At 35.7% G+C, this 16,012-nt stretch overlaps 1 protein-coding gene across 1 annotated transcript; it reads left to right on the top strand.

Moving 5' to 3' along the window:
- Positions 1-883: 883 nt before the first annotated feature.
- On the top strand, positions 884-2,440 carry LOC127857243 (allene oxide synthase-lipoxygenase protein-like). Its single transcript, XM_052393663.1, has 2 exons — positions 884-1,655; positions 2,082-2,440. Exon 1 carries the CDS (start codon positions 884-886, stop codon positions 1,643-1,645), a length of 762 nt encoding a protein of 253 aa, XP_052249623.1. The 3' UTR covers positions 1,646-1,655; positions 2,082-2,440.
- Positions 2,441-16,012: the final 13,572 nt, after the last annotated feature.

Here is a 16,012-nt window from a genome sequence, read left to right as displayed (position 1 = left end):
ACAAGATAAAGTAGGCTATCTTGATGGAAAATTGCAAGTGTTTTGGAACGGCGAAGAGTGGACAGATTTAAATGACGTGAAAAACATCCTTGGATGTCTTTTTCCGGCACCATCAGACTTAACACGGTATATTTCATGTTTAGTTTTTTAGTGTTTATCTTTTATTTTGCAAATAGCCTTATTTGACACATTTATACTTTATTCGTTTTATTATTAAGCGTGTAGCAAGTAGAATATTTTGATACAATTTTTGCATTTCTGTTCAATTGAATGTTTGTCAAAAGGCGAATGTGATATTTTAAGGTGGGACGACGATATCAAGTTCGGAATGCAGCGTTTTGCTGGCACAAACAACGAAATGATCAGGCTGTGTACGAAAATACCTGAGAAACTTGCAGTAACAGCCGAAATGCTAAAACCCTTCTTACAAAATGATACCCTGCGATCGGCATTATCGAACAAGCGTCTTTTTGTAATAGATCATTCGATTCTGAACAAGTGTAAAAGCGGGAACGGGAGTGTAGTGTGCTCTCCAATAGCGTTGTTCTACAGACGAAACGATGACAAAATCGTTCCCATCGCCATACAGCTGTTCCAGGATAACGCCGACGACAATCCCGTCTTCTTTCCTTCTGACAGCAAATACACGTGGATTCTCGCGAAGATGTGGTTCAATAACGCAGACGCATGCGTCCACCAATCGATCAGCCATCTTGGGTACACACACATCGTCATGGAGGGGTTTGCGGTATCGGTTCACCGACATCTGTCGCAGTCACACCCGATGTTTAAACTCATCGCACCGCACTTTATGTATATAATGACAATCAATAAGCTTGCATGTGGGATTTTGCTCGAGAAAGGAGGCTTTATTGACACAGTAATGTCTGTAGGAACAGAAGGAGCCTTTGAGTTAATAAGGCGTTACCGAACCAAATGGAGGCTCAACGTGGAAGGAACGCTCCCGGCCAACCTCAAAGAGAGGGGTGTAGACAGCCCAAAAGTAGTTTCCGACTACCCCTTCCGGGATGATGCACTTCTGACGTACAACGCAATCCTGCAGTACGTAACCGAATACGTGCTCCTATATTATCCATCCGACGACGTGTTGTCTAAAGACCGGGAGATACAGGAATGGCGGGCAGAACTTGACATACCCATAGAAAATGGTGGTCTCGGGGTCCTGGGTGTTGAAGGTGTTGACGGGAAGTTTACGTCACGTGACCAGTTGATTCAGGTCGTCGCGAGCATCATTTACACGTGCAGTGCGGGTCACGCGGGTGTGAACTTCAAGCAGTATGATGAGTACGCCTTTCCGATGAACTACCCATCAAAGCTGCGAGGAAAACCGCCCAGCGACAAAAGAAGTCATTCTGAACGCGATGTGCTGAAAGCCATTCAAGATCGCTCTGACCAGTACAGACTTCTGACGATAGTAAAAATTCTCAGCGAGCATTCTTTCGGGAAACCGTTGGGAAACTTTGAAATAGATTACGTCTGCGAGCAGAAAGCGTTGGATATTGTCGAAAAGTTTCGAGAAGAGCTAAAAAAGGTTCATGAAACAATCCAAGAAAGGAACAACAAAAGACCAATCCGCTACGATTACATGGATCCAATCTTAATACCAAATTCTATCAGCATCTAAGGAAAACACGGTAATGTATTGAACATCGAATTACAGTAGCCTTATTTATCTACTCGTTCTATGGTCAGCGACTGATTGATACAGGACAAATTTAAATATGACTGTCTTGTGTTTTTTAACACATCCCAAGATAACAATGCGTAATAGTTCTTCTAATGTATTCGGTTATTACCGGTACATGTTTTATGTATATGCTTTTTTTCTGGAAGTGTTTTATACATTCATACAAAATATTTATTAATACATGTTACAGATATGTGTTAACATGTTGGTTTTAATTTAGATGGAATGCAGATTTTTTTCGTTGCAGCAGAGCGGACTGGTTTAAATATATTGCAATTTGCCTCAAAATCAATCGGTATGCGCATAGTAAGAAAAATAAGTTTATTATATTCATAGATTAACAATTACTTTTATTTAAACCTATTTGTTTTAGCTCGATTGCATCTGAAGCCCTCGACGTAAAGAAACCACCACGAGTCCGTTCCCTTTCACCAGTATTTTACGTATTCGAAATATCAGTAGAAAACCCAGTTGGGACCGAACCCGTGACATTCCGGTCGAAAGGCGGACACCAATATTCACCACACAAATGCGGCTGTAAAATATATCCGAAACAATAACAAACAATACTTGAATAATCTGCACTCAACAGAAAGGAAACATCATTCTGGTCGTTTGCATTTTGTTAAATGAAACATTAAAATGTAACATGTTTAATTTGAGAAGTAACAAATAAAAAGTTTTGAATAAACTATTAAACAAGTCAAGAATGTAGCAACATTTATAATGTTTTTTTGTTTCATTGTGTTTGTTGGTGTGTATAGGGAGTTTTTTTTCGTGATTTTTAGTGTATTTGCGTCCTAGAATTATAATGTGTGTTAATGTTTTATTTTGTCATTTGCATGTTCTGTTTCGATTTATTGCATGATTTTTTTTCTCTTTAATATTATATTAGAATGTTTAAATTGTCATACCGTTTGTAACAAGAATGCTTAAACTATTTTTGTAATGTTTATGTCCATAACACGTTTTGATCCAGAAATCGTAATTTAGTTGATTTTTTGTATTTTTTAATACTGTTGGGTCAAGATCTGTCTTTTGAGAACTCCAATGCCCGACTATGTACACTGTCAATTATTCATTGTGTTTGTAGAAGTTCCATGTGTTAAAAGAATCAAACAAGGTTTTCTCCAAAACAACCGAATAAGACTACCAGGATGCTTGCGTGTGATCATTAACTACCGTTTATTTTCCTGTATTTAATTTAAAGTACATTGACATTATAATAAATATAATACTCGTGTCTGCTTTGATATAAATAATCAGAATAATAATTATGTATTAGTTATATTCGTGTTAGTTGTTATAACATATTGATTTTTATGTTGACTTTCTACTCAGGTGGTGTTTTTATTAAAAAAAATGTTTAACTTTAATAATAAGTCGTTGTTGTACTAGAAAAATACGGAAATTGAATTGATGGATTTAAAAAACATTTGAAACAAAACCTAACAATGCTTGAATAATATGCACTTAATGGGTAAGCAAATTCTTTTTGTTGATGCCGGAGTCAAATAAAGTAAGTTTTACGTTGCTTGATGTGTAATTTGATGTAAAATAAAAATTATACATTTGTTAAGTAGTTTATTGCAGTTTAACCCTGTTATGCCTAGCGTCTAGAAAAAAAGATGACCCAGATGAGGCGCCGCATGATGCGGCGTCTCATCACTGTCTGCGCGATTTGCTTAAAGGAATTTCTTTAAAAAATATTCTAAATATAAAAATAAGTATACTAGAAATCCCTGATTTTGGAAATAAATTGATCCTATTTAGAAGGATGGGAAAGTCCACTAGGCATAAATGGGTTGAATAGTTTTCTGAAAATGTACGAAGTCTTGAAGCGTGATTACTTTGTTTTAGTTTAGTTTGTTTTGGGATTTGTAATGGTAATTTTATTCAACATTATTCTTTGGTTTAATTAGTATGATAATTATGTGTATATCTGTGCGAGTGTTTATGGATTTGAATAAATGCTTCTTTCTCTTTAATGATTATTAAAGCCTTTTTGTATCTTTAGAAAACGATTTGTTAAAGCATCTTTGTAATTTGAAAGTCTTTAACCAAATAAAAGCCCTGCTTCGTCATATATAATGATATCATATACTCTAGTTTATGCTTTATCAAGTATGTACATTGTAAATAATAAATGAACATACATGTTCGCCACTCACTTACAATACCAGTGTACTATTAATACTTTAGATATGCTCGCAAATGATCTTGAGGAAAATAAAGCTAACTACCAAAATGATTGTCAGTGTTATTTCATTGATACGTATGTTTGTTAAAAATCGGTGGAGATACAATATAGTCAAGTTTAAAGACTGCTATTAAGTGGTCTTTTGAGACTGTCATTACGATCATCCGTGCACGGTGAAACTATGTTTATGCAGAAATCGCGTCATTAAATCAAAACCTGAAATTGTTCTGTTCATACAAACCTAAATAAATGAAAGAATGTTAGCCTTCGATAATTACGTATAATGTTTTATTGTATTTCATTCGTTTTGAAGTTTATTGAAATGTTTACATAGAAATACATCATACAATAATATTAATAAAACGTGTACAGGCACAATAGAAATTATTCAAAATTCATTAAAGCATACTACAAATTTCAAATACAAACGCAAATGCGTAACCTGACAAGGAATAACGTTGCATTGCTTATAATCCCCAAACAATGACATGTCTAAATAGACCACAAATCGTATTAACCAATTATTTGTGTACGTAAACTGATTCAATCGACCATAAGTAACTTAATGAATGAAATACAATTTAGTCCATTCTTTTAAACACAGTACAAATTCATGCCTACTAGCCTTCATCTGCAAAGTTCAGGTCAATTGTCTTATTTGATGACTTTATTAAATTGTACGGCTTTGACCTAAGGTTTTCCGATGATAACAAATTAAATTCTGACGCTGTTACTTTTATTGAAATGACCACCATTCCGATTTCTGAAGTATAATGTGTAACTGCGAAAAGTGTGCGCAGCAAAATTAATTTATTGTAAAATTTATGCTGGATATGTTTAGGATCTAGCACGAGTTGTAATACCATATTTTATGAAACGAGTTCAGGAATTTTGTTAGTAAGCGAGCCTTTAGAATAACCGGGGCTATTGCCTTGCTTTCCAAAGACTTTGTTTGAGTTTCAAAACTTCAATGCATACAATATTCTTCATTTGAGTGTGAAGAGTTTCAAAATTCATACAAATACCTTCATTTTCGATATTACTGGCATCTAAAGACCGCCATATTCTGTAAAGCATCCAGTAACACGGGCTATGTTCGCAAACGAATTTCCCGGGTTTCTAACACTTTCATCAAAAGGTCTGAGCATGTACAGTCCACTCTCGTTATCTCGACATCGGATATCTCGATATTCTCGATATGTCGAAGAAAGTTCGATGTCCCAACTTTTTTCGTTCTTTTTCAATATAAATAAACATCGAATATCTCGATTTTCGTTATGTCGAATAATTCGATATCTCGATATAAAAGTTTGTCCCGAGTCCCGATTTTGCATGTATTTACTGTGGTTTATCTCGAAGTGCGAATAAATGTTCCGGTGTCGGCAAAAGGCGAGAAAAATTTATTTGATACTTCACCGTCCCGCTTCGCCCGGCTGCTCCCGATACTGTGCGGTAGAAAATTGCTCTGTTAATTATATCAATGATCACACGTGTGTAATATCGTTAGCCATTAACACTTGAGGAAGGCCTGTCACTTAAATTGTCATTTTAACACCAATTTACTGCAATTAATATACAGCCTGCCGAAAGGCCGAAAGACTAATTGTTATTACAAACAACATTCCAAAATGCATTGAGTTATATTTTTGCGTATATAAACCGTCGCAAATTTGCAGAATTGTGTTCTATCATTGAACTCAAACAGTCATTATCATATCTACCTTGAATGAATATTTTGAGTTGGCGGTCGAGCAATTCAGAGAAGGACCCGGTATCCAATCCGGGGGGATATCTTGATCGGCCAAGAGGGGGACTGATCCTGTACTAATAATCGATTGATATTTGCATTTTAAACTACAAAATGTACATGTACAGTTCAGTATTCCGCAACGTGATTTACGCATGTTCAGATGGAAATCCCTCGCCTTGATTGGACGTCAATTGAATCATAACTTTAAATAGCAACATTACCGGATGTTTACTCGACAGAAAAATTATAAACGCATGTGTTCATGCAATTCTCTAATACTTAAAACGTCATTTAAAGCATTTAAATAGCGTATATATCAGGTAATATATAGGGAAGTAGATAGTATTATGCCACACGGTGACGGCTTAAGTGTGACTACTTAGCAGGTATTAAGATGTTAAAAACAAGGTCAATTTTCGTCTCATTTTTTTCTTTGAAAACGCCTTATCGGATATCTGGATTTTTTTTCTTGTTCCCGCCGACTTCGAGATAACGAGAGTGGACTGTAGTTATCGTGGGTGATTTTAACCAACATGTTGACTTTGGATCTGACAATTATCCTAAACGGTTCTTACGCTGCCTTGACTCACCTGAACTTTAACGACACGTTAAAGCACCAACATACTTGAAAACGGATCTTTCTGAAATGAGTTCGCTCATCGAACAGTTAACAAATGTTAATGAAATTTGTTTGACTTAAATATTAGGTAAAAAAACATACCCCTCGTATGATTTGCAAACGGCACGTTCGATGGCAATTTAATTATTTGAAAATGTTAAACAGTATGGACTTTCAAATTAAATACTACATTTAAATGATAACACTTTAATTACAAAGTAGACTCACAAACGTGTTAAAAATAACTACTTTCGATATGTTTTAATAGCAAAACGTGATTACTCTCAACACAAAATACACGATGCGAAGAGTAATACATAAAAACTTTAAGATATAACTGCTTAATTGATAAGTAAAAAGTTTCATAGCGTTATGTTGTTGCTAGGACGCCTATTTATTAATTCATATTGAATACAATAGATGTATACTAAATTTCACTCATTGCCCCTGCCCATTTTCAACGTACTACGTTTCTTATATAGAAAAACGGATTTCAAGACTGCCGTTTAATTCGATACATTGAGGGATGGGATTAAAAGTATGGTCTCTGATATATGATATACCAATCTGAACTATCTGCGAACACAAATGACTCAATGATCGGTTAAATAACCCTTTACCACTTAGATACGTATTTTTACGCACGTGTTGTGTCTTAGAAAGTTAAATTTAATTTAAGACCTTTCTTAATACATTCAAGTTTTAAAGGCTTCATTTCCAACCCTTAGATACTGATGGGCAGCTAACAGCATAAACTCTGATCAGACTGCGAGTAACTCCAAGGCTGTGGCTGTTCTTGTTTTATGCTAGTTGCACACAACAATTTTCAATTTGCCGTTTAGTGGGAAAGGGTTAAATAATTTGAAAACATAATGTTTGTGATAACGGTAACGCTTATTGCATAATAAGTGAATGATAAATAGAACATCCACGTTGTAAAATGTGATTAATGTGAGTCAAAAATTACTTAAATAAAATATCATTTCAATATACAGATTTTATAAGTATGAAGGGTGACTTAAAATTAATTATTACAAGAGCTTCAGGTAACATGGTTAATTGCGAAAATTCGCATATAAAACACGAAACAAGATGTTGCGTTCAATAAACAAATATGCCTATGATGAAAGGTTTTTCAATACTGATTCACTTGCCGATTTGAATTTGTCTAAGTCCAAAAGTTAATACATGTTAAGATCAACATATGGTCAATTTGTGTGCATATGCTGAGTGTTGAATCACTGGATCAAAGCTTTTTATTATTGAGTTTGATGTATAACCTCATCAACTTTAAGAAAGCTTGCGACGGCGCAAGACCTGTTGGCCTATGTCAGGGTTTAAAAGAATTTAGTATTGACGAACGACTGATGCAAGTCATCCTAGAACTCTACGAAAAAGCAAGCAGTGGCAGTATATCTCAATTGAGGGAAGGCTGACTTATCCAGGACATCAGAAAGCGTCCGTCAGGATTGTTTGCTCTGCATCTTTGTTCTTGAGAATATAATGCATACACCTCAATCTGCATTCCTGGCAGACTTATCTTCAAATTAAGATTCGCATTAAATACCTTACTAATAGACTATGAAAGAGCAAGACCATTCGGGATGAAAGTAAGCACGATGAAGGCGAAGATATGGGTGAACAACATGAACAACAGCAGTGCATACATCACCATGCACGCGAGAAGCTAGAAGAAGTTAACAGCTGCCAGTTTTAGGGAGCAACTCAAACCTAGTACCAGTACCGCTGAGGTCCGGATAAAAATTGTTATGTTGACCGCAGAAACTGCAAAACCGACAGGTTGTTAGAAAGCAGCTCCATCTGTTCCAAACCAAGAAGATGTTGTACAATTCCCTTGCAGCCTCTATTTAATTGTACGGCTACGGGACCTGGACGCTTCATGTGAACACAGAACGCAGGATAAAGACGTTTGAACACAAGTTTCTCAGAATACTGCGCCGCATATGCTACATGGAGCACACGATCAACTAAAACACCCGGAACATGACAGCAGCAGTGTTTGGCCCACACGAGCCATTCCCCTGACAATCGTCAAATGACAACAGCTGGCTTGGTTTGGACTGCCGACAGACACGACTTTCTGTGAAAGAGTGAGCTCCAGGGAACGTTAGGAGATCGCCGTCGAGGCCTTCAAAAGAAAAGCTGGGTGGACTTTGTGAGAAAGTAGACGTTCCTCCACGTTAATGAGCTAATCTCGGTAGCCAACTTCAGACCTTACTTGCCAAGAATCTCTTTGTCGTCGTCACTCATTTCTTACCCAACGACCGGACCGGTCAAGGCAATAATGATGAAGATGATGTTGCAACGAAGTCTCAATTTGGGTTGACCGATATACGTTCTGAATAAGTAAAAAGGTAGGTTCATGTCCAACTCAAATCAAATTAGGTGAGGTGTTTGTTTTAAGTTTCAAAGACATCATAGTGCGAGTACAAAGGCGTTTTAGGAGGCGGCATCCATGTTGAATGAAGCACCTTATTATGGGTTAACAAAGAATACGGACTTTCTTAATTAGTCCAAAAGACGGTCAGTGTCAAGGTCAGGTATTTTGCTGTTCTTAGAGTGTTTGCATATGTAACCTCTTTGCAAGTATCAAGGCAGTCGGACCTTCTGAAATATAAAATGGGATTACAGGCATTATTATTTTTGTGTAGTTGCTGTTTTGCTTTCTTCATTTAGGATAATATAATATGCTGACATTACGATTGCTTAAAATACATAAATTTTAAGCTCGAAGTTATTGATTTGTGCATCGTTTTATATATGATTTATATTACCGACAAAACCTGTTTGGTTTGCTTTCTTCTTTTGAAACCTACAGGGTTGTTTATTTATTGATATAAAAATACAACAAGATAAGTATTGATGCAAAGCATCAAAGGGCGTCGGGAATTTCAGTGTAAAAGGCACTCAATGAAGTTACATGGAACGATTTTTTTTCTACTGTAAATATTAATATATTGGCCGATTATTTTAAACAACAGAAAAAGATACTGGTATAACCATTATCTATGATTTTTGTTATAACCCCCAAATAACCATTATCTATGATGTTGTGTTATAACCCCCAACTAACCGTTATCTATGATTTTGTGCTGTAACCCCCAAATGTCCCATAGTTCATTTTATTAACATTGGTTTCCTTTTTTTACTGGCATCCGTGTGCAATTTTCATTAATGGAACAGAACTGTGTGGGTTTTAAAAAATCTGCTTCATCTAACAAAATGCGCATTGATAATGTCACCTAAAAAAGTCCATACCAATGGGTCCATACCACCTGAATAGTAATACGTGTCGCGCTTCGCGCTGTATATGTGGTTCTTAAAAAACCTTGAAGAGTGCTTGACTCTAGGGAAACGGGTTGTTGGGACACAGCTCATCCTTGATAAGCGGCTGTTTCCTTTATCACAACTCATTGTTAAAATCAATAATACGTGTCGCGTTTTGCGCTCTATATGTGGTAGGGATAGTACTAAGGGTCTATGATAGACAACCATAAACAACAACAAAAATACATGCAAAATAGATGTGTTGTTTGCATTTATTTGTTGATATAAAAACACGTGTATTTTTAATATATAGAATATCAGGTAAGTATTGATTATAGATCAGGTTTATCATGGGAGGCTTTGAAAACAAAAAGCACGAGCCTTGGCGAGTGCTTTTTCCTTTTCGTGCCGAGCATGATAAACCTGATCTATAATCAACACTAACCTATTATTCTATTTATCCAACTTTTTATTCAGTAAACCTTTTTATTTAAATATCACTTAATAAACAGATGCAGCAATTGCGAAAGCTTTAACTTCCATTTTATTGTCCAATTCGATACTGACAGATTTGAGCCAAACACAGTGTTGAAAGCCACACTTTAAGTTTTTTACTTAAATTTTGTATGAATGGTTTTATTGATAAAATTGAAAGCATGATAGTAGTGGGGAATGCATAAACGAATTTACATAGTGTTTAGCGAACGACCTTCAATATTTGTGCTCCCTACAAGCTTTGTGAATAGCAAAACCGCAAATTGAATAAACTTTTCACTGATGAAGAATATAACAGCTGTTATGATACAAAAACGTATGTTAAGTTTTTATTACACAAGCGTATATAAGTTTTCATTGAAAGACACTGCACAGTTTATGTGTTTCGCACTTTAATGCTATCGTAATTTCATATTTTGCTAAAATTTTCATATCTTATTTCATCCATAAAATTCTTTGTATACGGTTTATGTTAGAAAATGAGTTAATTTGATAACATGTAAGAATAGTTTAAATATAAACTTAAATAGAAGATATGTGGGTTACGGCACACTTTTTATTGTTCTCAATTTGCAAGGTTTAATAAATTACTGTGATAAAGATGAATAAACATAATAATTGCCCTGTAAGACTATAAGCTCACGTAAGCTCAACATTCCTATGTTGTGACTGGAATGTGGTACATTGACTAATTTCAAAGGAAGTAGAGAAAACTATTATTTTAAATAATTGGTATTTATAATAGAAGTTCGTATTGTTAAGTTTCTGTTCATATTTAAGGATACAATTTGATGTCAACAATCTATGAAACTTAACAACAAATGGATTAGTGTAATAAATACATTTAATGTATTTGTGTCGTGGTAAACGTTAGCATGGACAAACAGAAAATGTAATTCGTCCTCTATGTCCAGTTGATATACTTGTAACATAAATATTGCTGTAAAAAAGAACAGGCATGTCTAACTAACTGGAATTATAAAAGATTGACGATTTGTTATAACAATTCAATACATGTTCAATTCAATGTATTATTAGAGTCTCATTCGCAATACATATACAATTAAAATACATGTAAAAGCACAGTTTCATATTTGCGACCAATCATAATATGATTCATAAGAGACTATTTAATTACATACTTATAAACATTAACAATTATTGACTAACAAATGAATTCCACATCGTTAAAACTTACTTCTATTAAAATAAGTTATTGTAGCTTTTTATTGCTCGTTATATATGTACATGGGTCAAGTCTATAATCGACTATTATATAAAGCCATCAAAGAAGTAAAGTTTTTAAAAATTCACAAGACGTCCGACCTCTATTCAAAAAAGAAAAGTTTATACTTCATGCATGCCCATTCAACAAACTTAAAGCAAAGTCGCGCAAAAAACCTTACTTTCGATCTCTTGTAGGAAAATAGTTTCAATTTAGAATTTCAAACAAAAACTTTAAATCCGTAAAGTATGTGTTCCCCTTACTGTTTCAATTTTCAATGAGACGATAGGTTTCGAAATAATTTGTGTTCTATTGAGTATATTGTTATTGCAATTGTTTAACAATTAAAATAACAAAATAGGTTTACTTTAAAAGTTCTACATTATCTACATACAAACACAGTCGTATGCTCTTTATCTTTTTTTAACTTGTTATTAATTCCGCATTATTTAATTAAATTAATGGTGTTGTTTTTCACTCAGTTTGTTTTTTTCATTTTCTTACATTGGTCCTATTAACGTTGTAAACAAATATGAAGAACGTATCATGCCTTTAGCTAACCGGGTTAAAAGTAGTATTTGGAAGAGATGTAATGGAAAATACATTTTTCTCATGTCGATATTGTGCCTAATATAAGACATAAACCCTTATTTAAATATGAATTCTTGGTATTGAGATTTCCTTTGTTGCATGATATTTTACTACGGCCTACATTTTGGAGACATCCTCCTGATATAATTACATTCCACGAACAGCGCTAGTAAATTAAAACTAAGGTCATACATTCGATATGTTTTCGCATATTTAAGACTTATGCAGTTAAAGGTAGTTTATTTTAAACGAATTGTTTCTTGTTATTGTGGACTACGTAATTTTACGTAATCACATTCCACGAACAGCTCTCAAACTTTTATCTGACCGAATTCAGTTTTTAGAATAATAAAAAATACTGATGTAATAAGTAAAACCGGTTGTAACAAGACAAAGAATACGCATGGTCATGTAAACATATTTTTGAGAAATTTGATCATACCAGTTTTACAAGTGAATAGTATTGCCGTATATGGTGCGTTTTTCTACAATATATTATTTACAATTTACTATGTAATTTTACGAATTGGGGTTGTGAAAGGTTTGATGGGTTGCTTGAATCAGTTTTTATGGAAGATTGAAATAAATAGCCCAAAGCGCCAAGTTTCACGACACTCTCTAATGCACGTTTTTAAGCTGTTGGCATTTACTCAGTTTTGCTTTTGTATTATTTACTGTGAATTTTACCTCAACCATCGGTAAAAATCAAAGACGAATAAGTTCACAATGTATACCAAGTTGCAACAAAGTGACTTGAATACGTATTTATGTATAACTAGATAATGGACGAACTGACAAACATGAATAACAGATGGAGGGCACATTTTAAGTCGTCCACGATAAACAAATTACAAAAAAAGAATATACAACGTGTGTGGTATTTAGGATTGAGTGTTTTGGTAAATAGGCCTGTCTCAGATTTCACCTTGCGAACTGATTTTGTTACGCAACATGACTCAGATTCAAACACAAGTTTCACAAGCACATGTGGGCTCTAGAGTGATAACAAGCTTAACGTTTGCGAAGCACGATGCTGAGCGCTGGACATATGTATTCATATCAACAGATCACCTTGATTCCTTTGTATTCAATCGACCTAAAGCGAGTAATTATTTATAATTAACAATTTATTCTATTTATCGCAGTCATCAATTGAATAATCAATATCCAGCACAAACCATATATTGAAAGGACCTACCTTTCTTGTGGATTGTTTTATTGATTCCCACATAAGTTGATAGCACGCAGCCGTATGTTAATGTTAGTCAAATTATGTGCGTAATCTTTAGAATTGCGTACGTGGCCTAATAAAATTGGTCCTAGGCTAATTTGCCAATGATTCAACTGTCTCATTTTAAGGAGAAAGTTGAATGTCAATTACGCACACACGTGTGTGTCTGCTCTGTAAGTTTAACGTGCTTTGGAGGATTTTACTATAAATACTCCATGATCAGATATTGTCTAATACAAATCAATTGCTTATCGGTTTAAAGTCGAGGCCACACTTCAAAGTCAACGGTAATACATTTTGGTTCCTCTGTTTAGCTTTGAGTATTAAACTATAATTTCGAAATAGTTTTCCACACGAAAAGACAATGTGTTGCGTGCATCTGTAAATCTCCTCGATGAAAGTCAAGGTCGCAGTACAAGGTGAAGCACACTTGATTGTTTTCTCTTTTTTTGTAATGTCCCAGAGGACGTAAATTTTACTTCGTATTTGTTATGACAAATACAAGATGATGTCTGTAATGTAACTCGTATCGCACTGTGACATGTGGTATTTAAACAAGGATACCAGGTAACGTTTACGACAATTGGTGAATATTGTACCCATGTGAATGCTTCGGGGGCATTATGGCCTTCTTTTATGTACTGAACACTCAAACGGAAAAATAATATAAATGATATGAAACAGGTTTTATTCGACCATCATTACCTGGTTTATATTGGCAGCCGATTTATGATAACGAATATCTATACTAGGTTCTTCGGAAATCGGGTTTATCACAAATCGCCATTTTGAAAGTGATTTGTTAATTGTAACTTATAGTTATACTTATATAAGGTATACCTTCAGTTTCTATGCTGAACTATTAATAACCTAGCAGGCCGTAAAAGTGTATGAACTTCACATCTCTTAACAAATGTTGAAATGCCGGAGGTAACCGTTGTGAGGGGTTTGCTTAATGAGTTGTTGTACACGGGTAGTCTAGTATAGCTCTAGGGTCATCATGTATCATGTTCAAATGTTTCACATTCACGCGATACAATCCTTCTATAAAAGTTTAAATGCACACCTACCATCAAATTAGTGTTGGCTAATGGCTGTTTTGTAAAGATGTTTAGGCATGTCTCAAAACGATAACACTTCTTTAACTTAACGGTCCAATACTTAGAAACGATATAAAAATGCATTGTTGTTTCTTAAAAAGGAAGAAGGACAATCTCTATGATCAGTTTTTTCGTTAATAAGACACGTGGTTGAACTTGCTTAAATGGATCACGAACTCAATTTTGCAAATAACTTTGCATTTCGCCAAATTTGATACCATAATATTTCGACGCAGTTGTCAAAGCTTACACGTAATAATAGATCTGATATGTAAAAGCAGGAAAAGCATCCAGATCAAACGCTTGTTAAAACACATTGGTTCGTTTTTGTAAAATCATCATTAAACAAATGTAGAATCAAACAGCGTTTTATAAATATTGATACATATACTTTTATTACTAAGAAAATAACTAAACAACGCTGTTTACTTTTAAACTGTGAATGGCGGCGTACTAATTTTAATTGTGCAATGCGTATACAATCAATATAAAGAAAACAATGATGTTAACTATAAAATAACCATATCGGAAATAATGACAAATTCAACAAAGATAAATATGTTTATCCAAATGTGTACGGCAGCTTGGATCATGTAGGTACTATTACTACTGCTACTGCTACTACTTCTACATATATTACTTGTACAACAAAAACAACTTCTACTACAATAACAACAGCAACTACTACTACTACTGCTACTACTACTACTACTACTACTACTACTACTACTACTACTACTACTACTACTACTACTACTACTACTACTATTACTACTACTACTACTTCGGTAAAGACATTCGATACCTTAACTCAAAATAATGTTTATTCCACTATTTAATTATTTTATATTGACGAACGGACGGAAGGACGGACGAACAAACGGACAAACGGACGAACGGTAGAAGGGACGAACGGACGAATGAGGGACGAACGAACGAACGGGCGGACGAACGAAGGAACGGACGCAAGAAGGAACGAACGAACGGACGGACGAAGAAACGAACGAACGGACGGACGGACGAAGGAACGGAAGAACGTTAGGACCGACAGACGAACGAACGAACGAACAAAGGAACGGATTGAGAAAGGGACGAACGAAAGGACGGACGAACAAACGGTATAACGAAGGAACGAACGGACGGACGCACGGAGGAACGAACGAAGGAACGCACGGATGAACGAACGAACGAATGGACGGACAAAGGAAAGAACGAATGGACGCACGTACGGGCCGACAGACGAACGAATGAACGCATTAAGAAAGCGTCTAACGAACGGACGGACGAACAAACGGCATAACGCACGAAGGAACGGACGAACGAAAGAACGGACGAATGAACGGAGGAACGGGCGGACGATGGAACGGACGCATGACCGTATCGACCGACTGACGGGCGAACGAACGAACGGACGGACGAAGGACAGACGTACGAACGGCAGAACGAAGGAACGAACGGACGGACGCGCGAAGTAACGGACGATCGAACGGACGAACAAACGAAGAACTGGGCTGACGAACGAAAAGTATGGACCAACGGACGGGCGAACGAACAAACGTACGAAAGAAGGGACGAACGAACGGACTTACGAGCAAACGTCCGCACGAACGTACAAACGGCATAACGAAGAAACGAACGGAAGAACGAACAGACGGACGGAGGAACGAAAATAGGGACGGACGGACGAAAGTTTCAAGCCAAAATTTCCTGTGCCCATTGCATTGCGACTGCTCCCGCCCCTAACCTGGCACTGACTTCGTCGATTTCAGTCCCAGCAGAACCTTACCTGTGGTACTTCCGGAGAC

Source organism: Dreissena polymorpha, chromosome 1, assembly GCF_020536995.1.
Source record: "Dreissena polymorpha isolate Duluth1 chromosome 1, UMN_Dpol_1.0, whole genome shotgun sequence".
Lineage (NCBI taxonomy): Eukaryota > Metazoa > Mollusca > Bivalvia > Myida > Dreissenidae > Dreissena > Dreissena polymorpha.
Note: the sequence above shows the minus strand (reverse complement) of the source record. Positions and strands in the feature narration are given on the sequence as shown.

Excerpts from the sequence above, each read along its gene's own strand:
- LOC127857243 (XM_052393663.1), top strand. The coding sequence starts at position 884 with ATGTCTGTAGGAACAGAAGGAGCCTTTGAGTTAATAAGGCGTTACCGA.